This window comes from Streptopelia decaocto (genome assembly GCF_964273445.1).
Source record: "Streptopelia decaocto genome assembly, chromosome: 13".
Classification (NCBI taxonomy): domain Eukaryota; kingdom Metazoa; phylum Chordata; class Aves; order Columbiformes; family Columbidae; genus Streptopelia; species Streptopelia decaocto.
Window position 1 is genome coordinate 17,009,898 of NC_138668.1, and position 19,431 is coordinate 17,029,328.

Sequence of the window (19,431 nt, forward strand, 5' to 3'; positions counted from 1 at the left end):
CAGTTGGCCGCGTTGTTTCGCCAGATCCTCAGTCTATAGATGAAAAGAATCAGGCTGTTATATTTTCTGGTGCAGAACGCTGTCCCTTCTGTCACCTACCGCTGTGTGACCTTTTGTTTCTGACCCAGAGCCCGGCTTAAGGAAATGAGTGAAAATGGCCGAGTACTTGATAAGGGAGGGAAAGGGCTGAGTGGACACACAGCATTCAAGCGGAGATGTATTCTAAATACCTGCCTATTATCCTGATCACATCTAATAACGAGTGTTTTCTTACTGTGCATATTTCCATAAACAAAAGCTAACAGTGGGGGTAGGAAAAGTTAGCATGAACATTAAAATGTGTTTGTTTCTTTGTTTCTATAGGAACTCAATGGAAAAAGGACCAAGAGCGAGATTTAAAGAATGTTCTTAAGAACACTGACCAGGACATCCCGCTGGTGTTCGTCAGTGGAAACCATGATATCGGCAATACTCCAACCCGAGAAAGCATCGAGAATTACTGCAGGACCTGGGGAGATGATTACTTCAGCTTTTGGGTGGGAGGTGTTTGCTTTCTCGTGCTGAATTCTCAGTTATACTTCGATTCTTCCAAATGCCCCGAGTTAAAGCGAGCCCAGGACCTGTGGCTCGAGGAGCAACTGGCTGCGGCTGAGAAACACAGATGCAAGCACATCATAGTATTTCAGCACATCCCTCTGTTTCTGAGGAAACCTGATGAGGACCATGATTATTTCAACTTGGAAAAATCAGTTCGTCAAGAGATAATGGAAAAGTTTCATAAAGCAGGTATTTTCTCAGATTTTCCTACTTCTGAATTTTTGTTTCAGATTGCTAATGGCTTTGCTGCCAGACAAGATACATTTCATTTTAATGGTACTGTTTTCAAGGAATTTTAGATACTGCTTATAAGCATCATTCTTCCCAGTAGGTCAAAATCATCAACTATATCTAATCACTTGTAAAATATACCAAAAAAAGTGTAAAACTTTGAGTGAAAAGTAAAAAACTAAAAGTGAAAAATTCTTTAAAAGAAATGTGAAGGATTCCATTTTGCAAGTACTGACAGATGCAAAACAACCGGAGCTTTTCCTGCCTAAGGAGTGGAAGATCAGGTATTGCCATAGGAGAAAAATACAGTATTTATTTTTTACATAAAACGTGGAAACAAAATTCAGAATTACCTTGGAGGTTGCTTTCTCCCACACTGAGCCAATTTTAAACCAAGAGTGTAATGTACTCCAGATTTATTCAGTGTTAAAAAGTCTTGCTCTGCTAAGATAATCCTTTGCACATCCTTTACACATAATGGCCGTTTCTGGGACGACGAGCGGGGTAACGTGCGTTAAACAAGTGTATTGTACCCGCTCCCGCAGCTCGGTGTGGTGAAACCGGAGCGCCATGGAGCTGGGGCAGGACGCAGCTCCGTGCCGTGCTGTTCCCCGTGCTCCCCGGGATCTGCCTGCACGTTCCTGGGTGGGCTCGTCCTCCGAGCCTCCCGCCACCACACAGCGCTCTGGCGTTTCCTCTGGAGCTGGAAGAAGTTTGGATGACTGAACAATGCAAACTGGTGGTGATCTGGTTCCTGATTGTAGAGCCTAGGCTCATCCAAAAGCAGCCTCATTTCCAAGCTCTGAATCTCCTCCCGTTTCCAATCAGTGGGGCCAAAATTCACAGCAGTCTGAGGGCTCTCCAGGGGTGACATATTTGCAGAATCAAGATTTACAAGTTGGGGTTTTGTTTCCTTTCCTTTAAGGGGCAAATTCCTCAAAATATCATGTAAACTGTCTGTGCTAGTGTTGATGCAGCGGCGGGCGTTGCTGTTGAAAGCTGGGGGCTCAGCGGCTGGGCGCAAACCTGTCCTGGTTCCTGGAGAGCAGGAGCCTGTGCCGTACGGCGGCATCCAGGACATGAGCGTTAGTGCGGAAACCAGAGCCGTTCTGCGCTGGAGTTCTCTGTCATCCGGCTGCTTTACTAACATTTGGCAACGCTGTACTGGGAATACAGTTAATCAAGAGGTAAAAGAAATGATGCAAAATGTTATCAGTGTGACATTTATCATTGTTACATGATCACATTTCTTAGAGGGCTGATTCTCCTCATGTGTATCCAGAGGCTTAACCAGAAGTTGGGCAGGCTTCAAATGATGGGAAAGGACGAGAGAATGGGAAGCCAGCAGCCCAAGACAACTCCATGGAAGAAAATCCCAAACTGTTCTGTGCCAACGCCGCACTTGTACCTTCCCTCCTGCAGTTCTGTGTGTCCCGCATTCCCATCCCTAAAATCCTCCCAAAACAACACGTGTTTGGTTCCTTCGTGAACACGTTTAAACAGTCATCTTTTGCTTGCTATTTTATACAATAACTAAATGAGTCAGTAGGTAATATTCACAATCCAATAATCAAACATTTTGCTAATTAAGTGAACACAGAGAGCAAGCAGTTCAGTGTAACTCTGACCGCTGAGAAAAATGAGCTGAATCAAAAGTTGGCTCTGAGTTTCCTTAGTAACGGGTGCGCTCCATTTCCATTTGGTGATTCAGTGGCAGAACGGTCTTTGTAAGAGCACAGAATGTGATGGGTGGATTGCAAACAGGCGCTTCTCAGGGCAGGGTGGTGCACAGATATGCAACCACGCTGGTTATTTGCTGACTCTCTGCCAATGAATAATCGATTTCAGCATTTCATCAGACATGAAGGCGGTTTTCCTCCAGTTCACTTCATACATTTTTGGAGGATTAAAACACAGAATATTTGCTTTGCATTTGTCGGGGTTTTTTTAATTGTGACTTGCAGTTTAAAGCCAGCCCCTTAGAGCATATTTGGTGTAACTATTTATGCTGAAAAAGAGAGAGAGTCTGCCTTTTAAATGACTCTGCTGTTCCTCTCCCCGACCTGTCCCCCGTCCTCCCTTCCTTCTGCTCCCTCACGCTCCACCTCTGCACTTGAATTCTGTGTTTGCAACCCCTCACAAGGTTTGTTGTGTAATTATGAAAACTTTCCGCATAACGTGCGTGTTTTAGGAGTTGCTGTGTTTGGCAACGTGGCTGCAACTCTATGGGCACCACACTGCAGTCATTGATAACCCTGGATCAGACGTGGAGCTGTCCCAGTTTTCACGTTTATCCTTTTTCTAAGTGTCAGACACAGATCTGCAATGAGAGGGTGGACAATCTAGTAATTCAGATCTTTCCATGAACAAAGTTCATATGGGTGAGTGCAGGAAATCAGACACTTCAAGTATGGTGATGTTGCACAGGTGCTTTAAAGTGAGGCATGCGACTTCAGAAAATTATTATTTTAAATTCAGAGCCCAGATATTCTGTAGTTATTATCTTCTAATCACATATTACATAGTGTTTTGGGTTTAACTTTCCGCTGATTACAAGCAGAGATAAAAGACGAGCTGTAGAGGCTACATCTGGTACGAAATACTGAATTCCATTTCTCACATTAGAAGTGTCCTTAACAGTTGGGCTAATTAAAGATAAAATCATGTCCTTATGATAAATATTTATAAATTGGAAATCTGGCACTTGTAAATATGTATTACTACTATGTGAAGTTAAACCATACTCGTAAGCTGCATGTCTAAGAAATCCTCCTGGCGCATTTTTAATTCAAATGCATTGTAACAACGAGTATTGTCCTTGAAAAAGTGATTCCTGTGACCGTGGAAGCGAGGTGAGAACAGAGGTTGTGTTTAAGTGAAAGCGCACGTGGGGAACGCGCAGGTTCAGGCTCCAGCGCTGTGTGCGGCCAGCGGGGCCGCACCGACCTGGCGCCAAACCCGCGCTGTGCTGGAGCCCGGACTCTGCTGCGGGACACGCGGGTTCTGCGCTGTACAGCTGGACAGTGCTGAGAAACAGCTTCAGATATAGCTCAGCAGGGAAAAGAGACAACCCAGGCAGTGGTCTAGCCAGGCATCTCGTCTGCATGTCGTGTGTCTTCAATAAACTTAAGGAATAAATTCGTTTTTAAATTAAGCAGTTTCTGTACTAGAAGACATATTTTTCTTACATATGTCATTCCAGTATAATTTTCTTAGGGTATTTTTTTAGATTTTTTTCCTTATCTCTTGAAAAGTGTGGCTATTTTTCAGCTGTGGACAATCTTTTGTCCTGAAAAACATCATTGACACACTGAAATTACTTACATTACTTAACACAATATAGTAATAAATGTTTCTTAATGGCCCTAATGAACTCCAGCATTTAAGCAAATGTCTGAACTTGGTTAAGGGCTCTGTTGAATAAAGCCTAAATTATTGTCTGCTTTTTCACCTACGAATTTGAGACATTTTTGCTCAGAGCGCGATGAACAGTGAAGGTGCTCTGTCTGAGTGAGCTGCAAGATACGGAGAGAAATCCCCGCAGTCTCCAGCGTTTTTTAATTAAAAATTTTGAAGTTCATCTAAATGTTTTCAAAGCAAGTTTTCAGATGTGGTTAAAAATACTTAGTTTGTACACAGGGGGGAAAATAACCTGACATTATTATAAATAGTGTATTTTTTCATTATATTTGTGATGGTAGGTGCTGTAACTTGTAATACTTTACTTGTTAGAAGAGCGTGATCCCCCTGTTCTCCCCTGAGAGCCATTCCCACAGGACAGCACTATTATATTAAAGGGCGAAGCAACTTTCCTGGACATCCACAGCTGAGATGTATTTGAGCACCAAATCAAAGCAGGAGTGCCGAAAGCTGTTCTAAAATTTACCAGACAACATATGCTATGTTTCATTGTTTTCTTGGTTGTGTAATCCAAGCCGACAAGGGAGTAATATTTTCTTCTTACTGCCATTGAGACCTTGATTTTGGCAAAGCCCATACACTCAGTAATGTCAGTGCTGCCTCTGAGTCGCTTTGTCAGTATTTAAGATAATTTAAATACTCCCAACTTCGCTTATTTAGATCAACCTCTTGCAACCTTGAAATGAAGTGCTGGTGGTCCAGGCAGAGCGACCCAATGGGCTATCTCTGCGTCACCGTGTAACAACGGTGGCTGCAAGATCCTTCCCCCGGTGTGATGTGATCTGGCTTGTAGACACAGACATGTTTTTCAGAAACTCAGCAGCAAGCACAAAATAAATTTAGTTAGTATAGTCTGTAAGGAAAATAAGCAATATTTGTTCTTAGATAAGTTTTTGAAATCTGTTATATCCACTGGGTTGTGGTTTTGGTTGATAAAAACTTATTTTTGCTCCCTAGAGCACACAACAAAGCAGGATTGTTTGGGGTTTGCGTCGTGTCTATGAGAAAGCTGCACTTTTAGGTGGAAAAAGTAGCAAACCCAGGAAATAAATTGCACTCAGAGGTCACAAGAGGCATTCAAAAAAATTAACTTGAAGCACCAAGTGACCTACAGAGAGCACCTCTTAACGGCTTATTTAGACCAGCGCTCTAATTAGGTGAGCTGGAATCACCCTCTGGCTGTGCCTGTTGTTTCTCCTCTGATTATACAGGGAAAAAACAAGTGAGACCGAGACCCTGCTCTGTCTGGCTCCGTTCAGTGTTGGCCTATATAAATAGACTTTTGTCCTAGATATACTTTACAAAGTACTGTCCTTCCACCCACTTACGCAGAGACACTGGCCACCAGTGGCATCAAGCTCTGGATTCTTTAGTCTACAAAGGAAACTTAAGGAAGACTTTTCCTGCAAGTCTGCAGGATTGTCTTTGCAAACAGCACTATATAGGATGTTTTTATTAAGATGCTTATGGTGTTATGTGCTGTAAATCCTAATTGTGCAGTTCTATTTTATTTCCTTGTCTGATGAAGCAATTAGGATAATACACAAATAATTCTATAATGTTGTTATATAAGGCTGACTGAAGAGGTTATGAAATGGATCCCGACACCAGGGGGACTGTTTCCTTCTACTGTTGGTGGGATTTGGGGGTTTTTTGGGGAGCGGGGCGAGAACTGCCGGGCACCGAACCGCTCGGTGAACTGTGCTCCGACTGGTGCTCGCACGTCGCTCTGGGCTGCTCCACAGCTGCTCGGCAGCCGGGCTGATGGCAGCACTCTCAAATTGCAGTGAGATAAAATCATTTCTGTTCCACAGGAGAGATTTTGTTTACAAAGACTACTAAATATTATCATTCATTGTGTAACACTGGAGTCTTGAAAAAATGATGTACGCCACCTGCCCAGGGGAGAAGAAAAGGTACAGTAAAAAATGCCTATGGTTAATGTGTGCTTGTGTAGGGCAGCTGAAAGAACATCACTCTGGAGTGCAAAATTGTTCTGAGAACAGGTATTACAGCTGAACCAAGTGCGTTCAGCACTTCAGAAAGCAGCTGTGTGCCACAAGCGACAGCAAGAAGAAAAGCCAGTTTGTGCCTGATACTCCAGGGGAAGTGCTCAGGATCAATTTATCCTTGTGACTTAAATGGTTGTGTTTGCCAGAAACATTGCCTTTTAAAAAAAGGATGTGTCTACACACGTAGGGACGTGGCTGTACACACACACATCTCTTACAGTGGCCTCTCCCTGTACCTGACTCTGCTTGGTTTGTTTCCTGCAAGGGCACTAGCGTGTTGATGACACTCGGGTTCTTCCCTCAGTACAATTTCATTTCTTTGCAGAACTGCTTCTCCACCTATTTGCTTCCATTTACTGCAGCTCCTCTCCAGCTCCTGTAGTTTTGGGGACATATACAAGATCAGCCTTTGCTAGTATATGCTCTTTCTTCTCCTTGATTGAGTGAGAGGTTTGGCCAGTGAAGCAGTGATTTTTCAATAAGTGTAATTCTATTTTAAACCTAGTTTTACTGTTAAACTTGAACAACTAACATAAAAGCACAGTAACTAGACCACAATAATTCCTGTAGCCCAGTCTCTTCCTTCCCCTACAAGCCAACCCATGGGCAGAGCACAAGCCAGCAAAGGATGGAGTAGTATTTCTTCCAAGTATCCTTCCCGTCTCCAACAATTTTTCTTCGGGGGACTTACTGTATCATTTTCATGTTATCAATATAGTGCAATTTAGCAATTATTTTCTGGATTCATTCAGCTGATTTTTGAAAACTCAGCTTTCACAATGGCCTGTGAAGGGAAGTTCATGGTTCATACTGTGTGAAGAAATGCCTCCTTTTGTTTGCTTTGGACCGCACCTCTAGACGGTGTGGAGAGCCGGAAACCTGGCACTGAAACGCAGTGAACACTGCTTCATGTCTGCAGTTACTGTAAAAAGTAATTCATTAATCAGCATTTGAAAGGTGATAATCTGGACCATGTGATAAACTTCATTGCTCAGTCAGAACCACTTTTTCCTCATTCTCTACAGAGTGCATGGGAGGAAAAGCAAGGTCTGTACTGTACCCATTACATATTTATTATGTCATTCATATTGCACTAATTTAGCCTTCTCGTTCTCTTACAGTCTCATTTGCTTTTGCTGAGAAAAGCATTTATTTAATTGAAGGCTTAGTCTAAATAAAGCATGCACTGATTGCCTGTGCTGATTATTCCAGGCATTCTCTTCCTAATTTGGAAAACCTGCTTGCTTTTCTTTGGTTTATTTTTGTATTGGTAATTTTCTTCCTATATTTTTACACAGTCCATAGCGCTGGGTTGAGCTGTTTGGTTTCCAACTGAGTCTGGGCCAGTTGTGCTTTGGACCCAGGAAACCTGCCTCAAAATGGTTTTCGTACATCAGAACTGGAGCTGGAAAACAGCTGCTTCCCAATGCAGGGCTATGTGGGAGCACGGCAGAGGAGCGAGGGTCATTACAGAGCCTGGAACCAGACGGCCCATGAATTTAAACTAGTGCAAGTCTGAATTCCAGCCCAGTATCATCTGATTGTGTGAGAAACATTGTTTTCTAGGAGCATGTTTCTTTATGAAATTATTTTTAATATTTCAAGATAAATGTGGGTGCATTCTTTTCCATCCTGTTTTAGCATGTTTGGATTTCTGTCATCATTGCAACTAGATTTCCTTTGAGATTGGAACTTAGTCTGTATTTCTTAAACTAGCAAGCATCACATTTTTCAAGAAGTTAGGAAAACAGAGGTATTTCACAAAATCTTACTGTTGCACTGGAGATTTTTCCCCTCTCTTCATTGCTAACATTGCTATTCTCTTCTGACTTGCTATAGCAAGTTAGTGGGTACTGTCACCTCACATGTCATTAATATTGTCATGTACAATGTTCCACTACAGTTCTTCTGTTCTTACCAGCTGCTGAACTCTGCTGGTGGAAGAGCTCAGACCGCCAGGAGCTGGACGCTGAGGACCATGTTCACAATTCGGTAGAGGAAACCTCAGCAGGAAAAAGCAAGTTCCTCCTCCCCGTTGTCACTGCAGTTCCACTCTGTGGGGAGGCGGCTGATGCTATGGCAATGCCTGAACAGCATAAGCTTTCTGAGTGATCTTCCAAAGAGTGCACTTGATTGTATTTACTTTTTTTTTAACCAAGGTCTTTGACAGCACATGTGTCCTGTGCCTGCTGTCGCCAGCCTTGGGGGTCCCATTATCCTCGGTGTCCCTACTCAGCAGGAGCTTGATTGCCACAGGGACAGGGACATGGCCAACCCCCCTCTCTCCCCTCAGTCCTGCCTTCACAGGGACGGATAGGCCAGCTATTGTATTTCAAGTAATATTGATGTGATAAAAGAACACAGAGGAGAAAAAACTACAAAATTTTAAAAGTCCATTACAGTTCAATAGCATCATGTCATGGAATATACAGGTTGTAATCACTCTTGGGGACATCATCCACAAGACACAGCGAGATGTCTTTGTTCTCTTCCAGTGCAATTATGTCAAAATCATGCTGACCATTTTCCCTGGTGCCGCAGAACTGGTGTTTAGGAGGGTTCGTCTGAGTGATAATTTGTGGGATAAAATTCTGTAAGATAACCTTGGCTGCTCCTGCCAACGAAGAAACTGCCTTCTGCATGATCTCCACTATGTTGTTTCTTTTCATATTCTCATCTCATTCTTGTCAGAAATGAAGTCAACAGCTTGCTAACACCACTGGGGTAGCTAAACTTTCCTTCCAAAATTCTTTTGGTATCACCAGGTCTGAAAGAGGTCGTAAATATTTCATATAGGACTCGGTTTCTTTCAAAACATTATTCTGCTTTGGGTTGTTTGAGGACTTGGAATTGCTGTAAGATTGTCAGCATTACATACAAGAATTTCTTCTAAATCAGAGCTGCTGCACTCTGTGAGGATGCGATGGTTGTACACGTGCAGGTGCTCCTGAGCCTGCTTGGCCTGGTCATCCCTTTTCCATGAAGCATCCAAAGCAAACCTCAGAGCCTTGTTGACATCTCTTTCCCTCGTAGGCCAGTGAGTCAGTTTAACAGTCCCCATTCCCCATCTTGGGAAGAAAAGCCCTGTGTAGTACAGTGTGCTCTTCTGGTTCACGGAGCTTGAGGAGAGAACCAAGTGAAAAGGGGAAATGCCAGTAAAAATTGTCCCTCTTACCAGAGGGGGAACTGAGAAAGATGCAAGTGAACAAGACCTCACAGAAGCTCTTGCGATGACTGCTCGTTGAGTGAGCTGGCTTTGGAAAGCAGGCACCGCAGGGTGTGTGTGAGTCTTTAAAGGTGTTTTTGAATTTCCTGTTGAGAAATGTCTGCAACAGAAACCATGAGCTAAGTCTTTGGATCATGTTTTTTACTTGGAACCAGGTTAATTTTGCTTGAAATTTTTTAAAAAGTGAGTTATGCTTTGAAGATTCTGTTTAGGAATGACCATACGGAGAGCAGTAAAGGCAGCACGCTAAATCCCGGCAGCTGTTAGTTACCCTCCTCAGCACTCCCCTCTTGCCTTGCCGAAGCTGCTGTGTAGCCTTACAGTCTAAAGTGACATAATGCAGTGTGTGGATCAGCCTCAGACCTGTGCAATTATTAACTCATTTCACGGTCAAGCTAATGAAGAGTCTAAGGCTTATCAACATACGTAAGGATTGGATCTCTTCAGACGACTCTTGAACAGTCCAGGTTTTTGTTGGTTGTGATATCATGATTTATTTATGCTATAAAGGCATCTTTGGGTTCTTGGACCATTATGGGTATGTATTTCATTCTTTAGTAGGGAAAAAGAGTTATGATCACATCTTGGAAACAGTAAATCTTGTTGTTTTTCAGATTCAGCTTTGTCGGAACAGAACTAAAAAGGACTTTTTTGTGCTTGATCAGAAAATGATGGTAAATTGCTTGCTGGCAGGAGAACATCTTTGGTTTACTAAAATCAGAATAAAATCCTGTATTTAAACCCTTTTTTACAAAGATTTTTTTTTGCGGATTGATTGAGTCTGAAAACTCCGCTTTGGTGAGCGGGCAGGAAGCTCGTTGGTTTGAGCTGTTCTCATGATCCAAGTCCAGTTTTAGAACAGACAGAGCAAGACCTGGTGTCCAGTACTGGATGGTGCCACCTCAGTCTCTGGCTTCCAGTCCCACTCTGATCACAAATGGATTTTTTTTCTTTTTTTTTGCTATAGTAACTATCTGCAGAGTTTTTTACTTTATTCTGATTTTAATCCCTTTTTTTCTTTTAATGAATAATCCATTAGGTATGAACAGTGTCTTGCAGTAATGGATCCTGCTCTTTTTTTGGTTAATGGATACTGTGAAAGCTCCAGTCACATTTGAATTCAAATTACTATGGATTTCATTAAAAATGAAACAATGAATGCTTGTGAAGGTGCCATCCTTTGGACATTTATTTACATGGTAGTTTTTTTAGTGTTTCATACAGCTTTTCTATCAAAGGTTTTCCCAACTGCTATTTCAGAAACCAGGGATTAAAAACAAATCGCCGTTCTACCTACATTTTTTTTGCCATGGGAAAGGCCTGTACCTTTATGTGTGCAGCTGGATGCGGTTAACTGACCTGGGGATACCGTAAAGGGGGCTGTGAAGTGGGGCCTGCCAGAATACTGTTCTTTTCTCACAGAGTTTAGGGGAAGACAAACCAAACCACAATACACGGGGTGCGGAAGGGCTGACAGGAACTTGACAGTATTACTTCAGAAAAACATCTGAAATGAATAAATTAAATTTGAGTGCATACATCTCTAAGATTCTTTTTATGTTTAAGATCAAAAGCAAGAGCAAAGTAAATTGCCTGCTTGTCATCTTAGTACTATTGCACTGACTGCTTCAGCTTTCCTTCTGCTAGCTAACAAAAGTGAGTGGAATACAGTTGAGTGAACAAAAAGTGTATTGAAGAAAAAACAACATCAGTTAGACTTGTGTTCATGCACAGCGGTGACGCGTTCGTTTCTTTGTTCAAGATGTGACATATTGTAACATAACACTATCAGGGATTAATACAAGCAGTGGAAACAGAGCATACCTGAAAACGGAAAGTCTGGGCAGAGTTTTCCCTGGGAGGTGTGTGAGGCAGATAGCGAATTCCAGCAGGGGCGGGTGCCGAGCAGGCAGAGCCGCCCGGTGCAGTGGGGATGTGGGTCACACACAGGCTGAGAGGGGAATTCGGATCAGCAGTGCCCAGAAACACCAGCTTGTTCAGGCAGCATCTGCTTCCCACCGCCAGCCGGAGATAAAAAGGTTTTCAATCACATCTGCTCTCTCAGGGATCATATTTGCACTGCTAACAAATAACTTTTCAGTTCAGTACCAAAATACCTTTTGGAGTGCAGACAGCAGACATTAAACGTAACTGTGGTGAAGTTGCAGTATTTGCCTAAGGAGAAAAAAGCTGCACGATTTGTGGGCCAAACTTTTTGTCTGCTGTCTCTCTGCGGTCTAGGATGGGTTTCTCAAAAGCTTTCCTTGAATTCTCCGACAAGGGAAGATTTTTGGTTTTCTTACAGCATGACTACAGTTCCTTTATTACTTTCACATCCTCTAATTACACTGAAATTGTATGTCAGGGTTTGTTTTACATATATGATGACACAAAGCTTTTCATTCCAAAGTGGGGGGAAGATGCTACTTTATATGCACAGAAGCTTCCAGGAAAAAAAGGGAGCCCTTCTTGCCCTTACCGAAATGTGTCACATGGGTTTACACCTCATTATCGTTTTATGATTGTAATTTTTTCCAACTTTTTCATAGACTCAAGTAGTTTTGCTTACCTGCAGAAAAGGTGGAAAATATTGACCAAGATCCAGTCAGGTCCATACGAGATACGTGCCCGAGCGTGAAATCTAGAACACTGCTGGAGACTGCTGGTTATTCGTTAAGTGCTTGAAGGACAAGAACGCGCGACGTACGTGGATCCGTTACAGGCAGCTCTAAGGAGAGAACGGAGCAGTACGTTGCGTTAGACAGTCACAGAGCAAGCGGCGTGGCGGGAGCTGAGCAATGACTGCTCGCTCTCAAACTGACTGTAGCACCAGTTGTAAAACATCTTTATATTATAAGGACCCAAATAATATCTAGATAGTCCAGAATCTCTGCAAAGGGCCCGTTATGTCACAGGGCTTTTCTGCTCCACCGTCGCCTGCTGAGGTGTTTGCTGGGTTCCTGCAGCTGAGTCAGAGCAATCTCTCCAAATTATTATGCTGACTTGCAAGTGGATACACCAGGTAGATAAGCAAGCTACACGGAACAAAGAGAATTAGTACTGATAAAATAAAATAGGGTAACGGACACATTCTAGCTGACGATGACCGTATGCCTCCACTCACAGTAAAGGTAACTTAATTCTGTTTTCTACATTAAGTCATTTGCTGTTTGAGAAGGGTTTGACTGTTGAAATATGAAAGCCTGTGTAGCTTTTACCAGGCACACAGCAGAATAATTTATATTTTGATTTTCAAGCTGCTTAATTTTTAGCTATACTTTGAGCCTAGTTTATATATTTTATATCAGTCTTCAAATCACTCGCACAAAGGGAAGGATTGATGCAGGCAGCTGTCTAAAGACAGGTTCGCCTGCTTCCCTCTGCAGTGATCACTGTGAAAGAGGTCAGAATCTACTGGGGGAGAAAGGGGGGAAGGTCTTTCTGGCTAGAGAACTGAAGATTTCCTTGTGAAGTTGTAATGTGTTCCTAATCACTGTTCTCTGCCTTTAAATTGCCTCTGTTCTTCCAGAAATTCTTCCAGAATTTCTGCTGTCTGAAGGCAAAAATCAGTTGTTGCTACCTTGTTTTTTTTTAAAAAAAAAAAGTCACGTAAGTGATGGCATCTCACAAATTGCCCATTCTCTGGCCTATCATTTGAACAGGATGGAGCATGTGTTACCTTCTGTGTTAAGCATGGAATGGCGGGTTGCTGGAATATATGAAAAGTAACAAATGAAGTTTGGTGTTGTCACCACAGTGTCTATGGCTGCGTTATCTTTCAGGATTGCTCCTCGACCTGTAATGCTCAAAACATTGCTTGGAAATGTAATGATCAGCAGTGAGTATTTACAGAGAGCAGAGGAACAAGTGCCACCGGGGAGCACCTGGCACTGTCCCCAGCTGTGCCGAGCTCACTGCTGTCCTGCTCCAGAACAGACACACGGTTACACCTTGGCTTGTTAAATTATTTTTCAATATAAACATAAACTATGTTCAGCAAGATACAGCATCTATAGAATAGTGCCAGTGAAATATTTTTCCATTATAGCACAGCAGTTTTTTAGCCAACACAGCAAACTCATAGGAAAGATTGTTTCATAAAGTAGCCGGTTATTTTGATAACCTGCTGGCTATGTAGTTGGAGTTGTCAGGGAATACTTAGTGTGCTTTCTGAGTCACTCAGCATTAACTTAATATATTTTCAGATGCTTTATGTAGAAACATCAAAGTGTCATTATGGTTAGGGAACGCAATTTATTGTATTTCAGTAGCAAAATTACATCTAAATCCTTCAGGGGGGGTTGAAATTTTTTGAATTGTCATTATTGGTATTGTAAATCAATACCAGACATAAACACTTTCTGTAACAAAATATAAAATTAAGCACAATGTTTTGCACTTGATGATGAACAACAAAATTCTCAGTATTTTCAGGCATCTGGTCCAGTAATTCTTGTGTTTACATCAGTATAAAATAGCATTAGATGCAGCTTCAGGAAGCTGTAACAGTCTGGAATTAAAGAATCTTAGACTGATCATGCCAAAAATGAATCCCAAAACCTGTTTGTAAAATTAGCTGTTTATACTAACTCCGCATTTTTGTTCACAATAAAATACGCACCATCTGAAATGAGCAGGAAAGCCGATGGTTTTTCATTTTTGCTGAAGAAAAGCGCTGCTGGCTGGCGCGGAGCCGTGTCCGTGGGCAGCGCGCCCACGGGACGCCGGCACAGCCTGGACAGGACCCGCTCGCTCTCCCCTGGAACAAACTGGTCTCTCAACTCTGCCGTTAATGGTTTTACAAACTTTGACGAGAAAGATAAGTACTCAGGATCAAAATTACTTTTTCTTTAGTTTTTTTGACTCATGAGACTAAACAAGGTTTCTTTCGTAGTAATAAACCCCTTTGGTTAAAATTTATAGAACATCAAATGGGAAGGAGAAAATAACCTATTCGGTGGCATGAATTCAATCTGTGAAGACGGTCAGAAAGGCCAGAGTAGAGAATGCAGCTTCTACTCATTTATTTGTTTATTTTTGCAAGGCAGAATAAACAAATAGTACAAATTACTGCTTGGGAGGTGGGGATGAGACAATTTAATTTAATTTGAAATTGTTTCAAAACTTGTGCAAAAATCCCACAGCTACTGAGGAGCATGGCGAGAACGCAGACATGGCACATGGATCGTCTTTAGAAGTTGGTCAAAATCAGACAGCATCTGCAAATTGAATGTTTTGTTAAATGATGATATTCTGAGAGAAGGGGAAGAACAGCTGGATTTCTTTAAACATTTGTCTGGCTGTTCAGTTAGACAATGATTCACAAGGATTTCAAAGTACTTTATAAAGCCTTAACCATGAGGTATGTTTGTCCTCTTTACCTGCTGCTGCTCGTCATTTTCTTCTGCTCCTGACCAAGCCTTGATGGTACTTGCATGTAACCTACCCAGAAATTTTCAGTATAGCATATTTTGGGGACAGATCAAATGTACTTCTTTCTTTTCAAGTTTATAATAGGGTGATATATTTTTTTACCACATTACAGTCCAAAATATAAATAGTCTATTTTTTAAAAAGAGAAAGACATGGAGCATCCATAAGTCATTAAAAATAGAGAGGGAATCAGAAGAAGCCTGCCTTGTTTGTACCCCATACTAGGTAAATGGAAATTCATCTTGCAGGTTGTCAACCTTTCCTTTTTTGGCTGCTCTCATCTTTCTTCCCCTCATTATAACTCACAACCTCTTCTGCTCATTAGGTTTCTTTGATGTACCTGGCTCTGCTCCACCTGTGATAACCCCTGATGTCTTTGATAAAAGATAAATAATCTTCTCATTTATGTTTTTTATTTGTCTTGCCTTTCTCTTTTTTTTATAATTTTAAGGTGACTGGCCTTGGGTAAACAGGTTTAAGCTCTCATTAGTGAATTTTCTGCATGTTAACTGACAAACACAGCTCCACAGTCCTTGGCTTTCCACTCGTGTTTCGGTAGCATCGTTCTTTAGGCAGTTATCTGTTACTGGACATTTTTCTAACTTGAATCAGGTTCCTCTCGAGTGTTCCTGCTTTGTAGCCAAAGGAGGAGCAAGGTGACAAGCACACTTTTCAGTAAGCCTCGGCAAGTCAGAGTGCAGTAACCAGAGCTAGTGGAACACAATAAAGTTTTTACTAATTAGGTATTACTTACTACTGTTTTACTAATTATTTGTTTAAAGTGCAAGTTCAGGGAAATGGTTTACTTATAATTTTATGCTTTATGAACCACTGAAGAATGAAGGTAAACATGACACCTGTAGCTGTACTTGCTCTAGAACTTTCTCTCCAACCCTCGGCAGTATCTTTGACTGTGAACTTGTTTTATACATAAACTGCAACTGCTAACTAAATACATACTCTCTTTTTTCTTTCTAAACAGGCGTTAAAGCTGTATTTTCTGGCCATTACCACAGGAATGCGGGAGGGTCCTACAAAGGACTGGAGATGGTGGTTTCGTCAGCAATAGGATGTCAGCTGGGAGAAGACACACACGGGCTTCGCGTGGTGGTTGTCACGGCTGAGAGGATTGTTCACAGATACTACAGCTTAACGGACCTGAGCAGCCATGGCCTGGAGAAGGAGCTGCAAGATCTGCTTGCTAAGCAAAACTAGGCTACCTCAAATTATGTGATTGGTTTTTTCCATATTAGACAAATAGAAGTTTCAGAAAGTTTCCCCGGGCTGGGAGAGAGATTTCTGATTGAGCACCGTGCCCCAGAACAGCTCCCAGCTTATTATCCTAAAACACGACAAAGTTGTTTCTCCTTTTAGAAATGAGACCTACGAGGAATATGGAAGAGTAGCAGAACTAATATGGTAAGAACTGTTCTGAGAATTTTTATTTTGCTCCTAGGTAAGACTTAGAGAGAAAGTGTCTCAAAGAGTCAGAGCTGGAGTTTGAGATAACCCTCTAACACAAGTCTGGTTTACTTTTATATTTGAGAGAGCATTTTAAAATCAATATATTTTGTGATTTCTGTTACAGTCCGTATAATAGAAATGTGGCATTTTTTTACTCTATTAAAAAATCTCAAAAGCTCTGCAGTCACCAGACTCCCACTGACTTTTAGCAACCTTTGTTGCCTGGAGGTCATATTTTCTCCCATTTCCCTTACTTTTATTTTCTTAGCTCTTCAGAGCCAGCAGCAAGAGGACAGCAGTCACAGCCTGGATTTCTGTTGTACCCTACTTTTATATACTGAAGAGTCTATAAATGAAGCTAATATAGATGCCACTGACAGAAACTAAATATGGACTGTCTTCCTTTTGAAATTTAACTACCATTCAATTAGCATATGTTTCTGCTATAGCTTCAGAAGTTCGAATAATTGCTTGGGGAGAATATTCTGTCCAGAATACTGTTATCAGAAGTCACTTCACTGATTACTAGACAATGGGGGAGCTTTGATTTCCAAATGCAATTTAAGAGTGCCTTACTGTAATAATAATTAAAAACCCTAAAATGTGTATTTTCTTCACTGGAGTAAGTCTTTAAAAATAAATGATATAAAAATAAATTTGTGTCCTGCAATCCACCTTTTTTATTTTAGCAAGTATATCTGATTTGTTAATTGTTGAATACAAAACCAAGTCTTTGCGTAATTAACACATACCTGGTTTTATTTTTTAAGGATTTAGTTGAACATGTTATAATCCATGCCGCAGGTTACATAGAAACAGAGACAGCACAGCTTCAGCACCTGAAGAGGGAAGAACACAAACACTACTGGCTGAAAAAGCAATGCATTCTATATGTTTTTATGTATACTCACATACAACATCGTTCCCTAGAGGACATTACAGATATTTGAATACGGTGAGAGAGATGAAATGCTGTACTCAAGAGTCACTTTCATTACATTTTAGTCACAACAGTTTATCTAGGGGGCTCCTTCAAGCTTGGTTTGTGGGGCTCGTCAGCTTCTAGAATGACCTGTGTAGCATTTGCAGGCCGCAGTGAACCAGCTGTGCCTGCAGCTGGACAGGACCCCGTGCGCGCTGCGGCCCTGGGGCGGTGACCTGCACACAGTCATGGGCGGTGCGGAAAGAAAGGCCATTATCTCGTTTTTCTTCTCTGCCTGGTTTTGCTCAGTTGAATGTTTTCACAGTCTTATTTTCAAGAGAACATCTGGGAAACGAGAACTAAACTCAAAGGTGAGATGACATTGCAAGAGGTACCTGCAGTACCCAGATGGCAGTTTCACTGCCAGTTAAGCCCCCATTAGTTCAGACGCTGGTTTTAACAATCTGTGTACTTCCACAGCTTTTCAGCCACTTACTGCTTTTAAACTCTGGTCTTGTAAAGCTGGAAGCTATTTAGTAATCACAGCTAAGTAACCATTTCAATGATCAGAGGATGCTAGTTTATGTTTTGCAGAGAGAAGAATAATCTATGACTTAAACCTTTTAAGTCCATTTAAATTGTAAGGCTGAAGAGGAGCGGAGGGACCTGAGATAATCTAAGCATGGAATGTTCTCTGCTCCAGCGCAATATTGTAAAGCTGAATGGAGGAAACATTTAAAGAGTTTTTGTAATATGCCTGTTTATTAAAGGATATAATTTAACTAAATATATGAAGCTTGGGAGATCAAAGCATAACTTTGGGAGAAAGTCTCTCCACAAATATGAAAATGCTAATGCTAGCGGTATACATAGTGTTCTAAAATTTTCTTTTCAGAGTTACAGTGTACTACAAAAGAAGTGTTTCTATAAGCATCATTTTAATTTTATTTTTTTCACTTTTTTCAAGGTTCTTTTAACCATAAAAAAATCGGTGACATATTTTCATTAAAATATCACTTAAGTACAAAGCTGAAGCTCAATTAAAAAAAAATAAAGATTTCTTTATATCCCAAAAATCTTCCTTCACTTAGTGATTTCTAATTATATATCTTGTTAAGTTCACGTGCAAAAATATTACCACATCGCCTTTGGTTTGGAGTTTTATAAGCAAGGGAAGCTGGGCTGCTGATCTTCTTGTCCTGGGTAGGATTTTGGGAGCCAACAGTAGCTCCATAGGTTCTGCAGGCTCTGCCCCACCTTTGTACGGCCAGGTAATCACTAATAATGTACTTGCTGTTACTGGCTACCAAACCAGATGGTAAAGGAGAAAACCCCACGTATATTCTTAAAGACAAATGTGATTAACTTCACAGGCAGAGGAAGAATATTCTCCAGGTTTTATATTTGAAACATGGGAAACACTTATTTTGGTTCTCACCTTGCAAAGTCTCACAAGGAAGAAAATGAACATGTCAGAGAGGAGCAGGTCGTGTGCAGGTTGGGTCTGTTCTGACGGCCATGGCATTGGCTGGAAGGAGGGAATGGCTGGTGTTGTGCTTGGACCTTTCCCAGCTCATTCAGTTGTCAGCAAATCGGGAATTCCCTTCAGCAGGCTGGAGCAGGAGTGTCAGCGCGCTGCGCCGCAACGCCTGCTGCTCTTGCCACGGCCCGGACAAGCCCAGTCAAAGGGAGCATATGTGTTAAACTTTCCGGCATCCTGAAATCTGAGACAGTGGGATAACAAATAAAAATCTATTTCCCTTGCAAAGTACATTGTTTCAAAATATTTTAGTTTGAATGACAACTTCCACCCAATTTCTCATTCCTATGAAGTGGATGCAATCGTGTAATTCAGATGAAAACACATCCTCATTCACATAAAACATTCGCGGGAAGGATTTTTAACCACAGTGTGTTGCTGGACATGACTGTATGAAGCAAAGAGTTAAAAAAATAAATAGGAATGTGGTTTTTTACCAGCATAAATGACAAATTTTGTTTGCTTACTTTTCTTGGTATAATTAGCTAATTTAGAATTAATACTGATGCCTTAACTAATTTGAAATGGCAGAGGTCCTTGTGGTCACCGTGCCTCATCTTGTTTCTGTAAAGAAAAGTAATTCATA

General features: G+C 41.4%; 1 protein-coding gene across 3 annotated transcripts in view; it reads left to right on the forward strand.

Annotated features, from left to right (window-relative positions):
- The window catches only part of CPPED1 (calcineurin like phosphoesterase domain containing 1), a 47,520-nt gene extending 30,481 nt beyond the window's left edge, over nucleotides 1-17,039 (forward strand). The window contains exons 3-5 of one of the 3 annotated variants that reach the window (XR_014185367.1): nucleotides 364-786; nucleotides 15,902-16,338; nucleotides 16,652-17,039. Coding sequence is in view for 2 of the 3 variants with exons in the window: in XM_082065031.1 (XP_081921157.1) it covers nucleotides 364-786; nucleotides 15,902-16,134 (656 nt within the window). In the remaining variant the exon portion in view is untranslated. Of the gene's footprint in view, nucleotides 1-363; nucleotides 787-6,062; nucleotides 6,308-15,901 lie in introns of those variants that run through there. The other 2 variants (XM_082065032.1, XM_082065031.1) reach the window with 2 other exon arrangements.
- The last annotated feature ends 2,392 nt before the right edge of the window (nucleotides 17,040-19,431 follow it).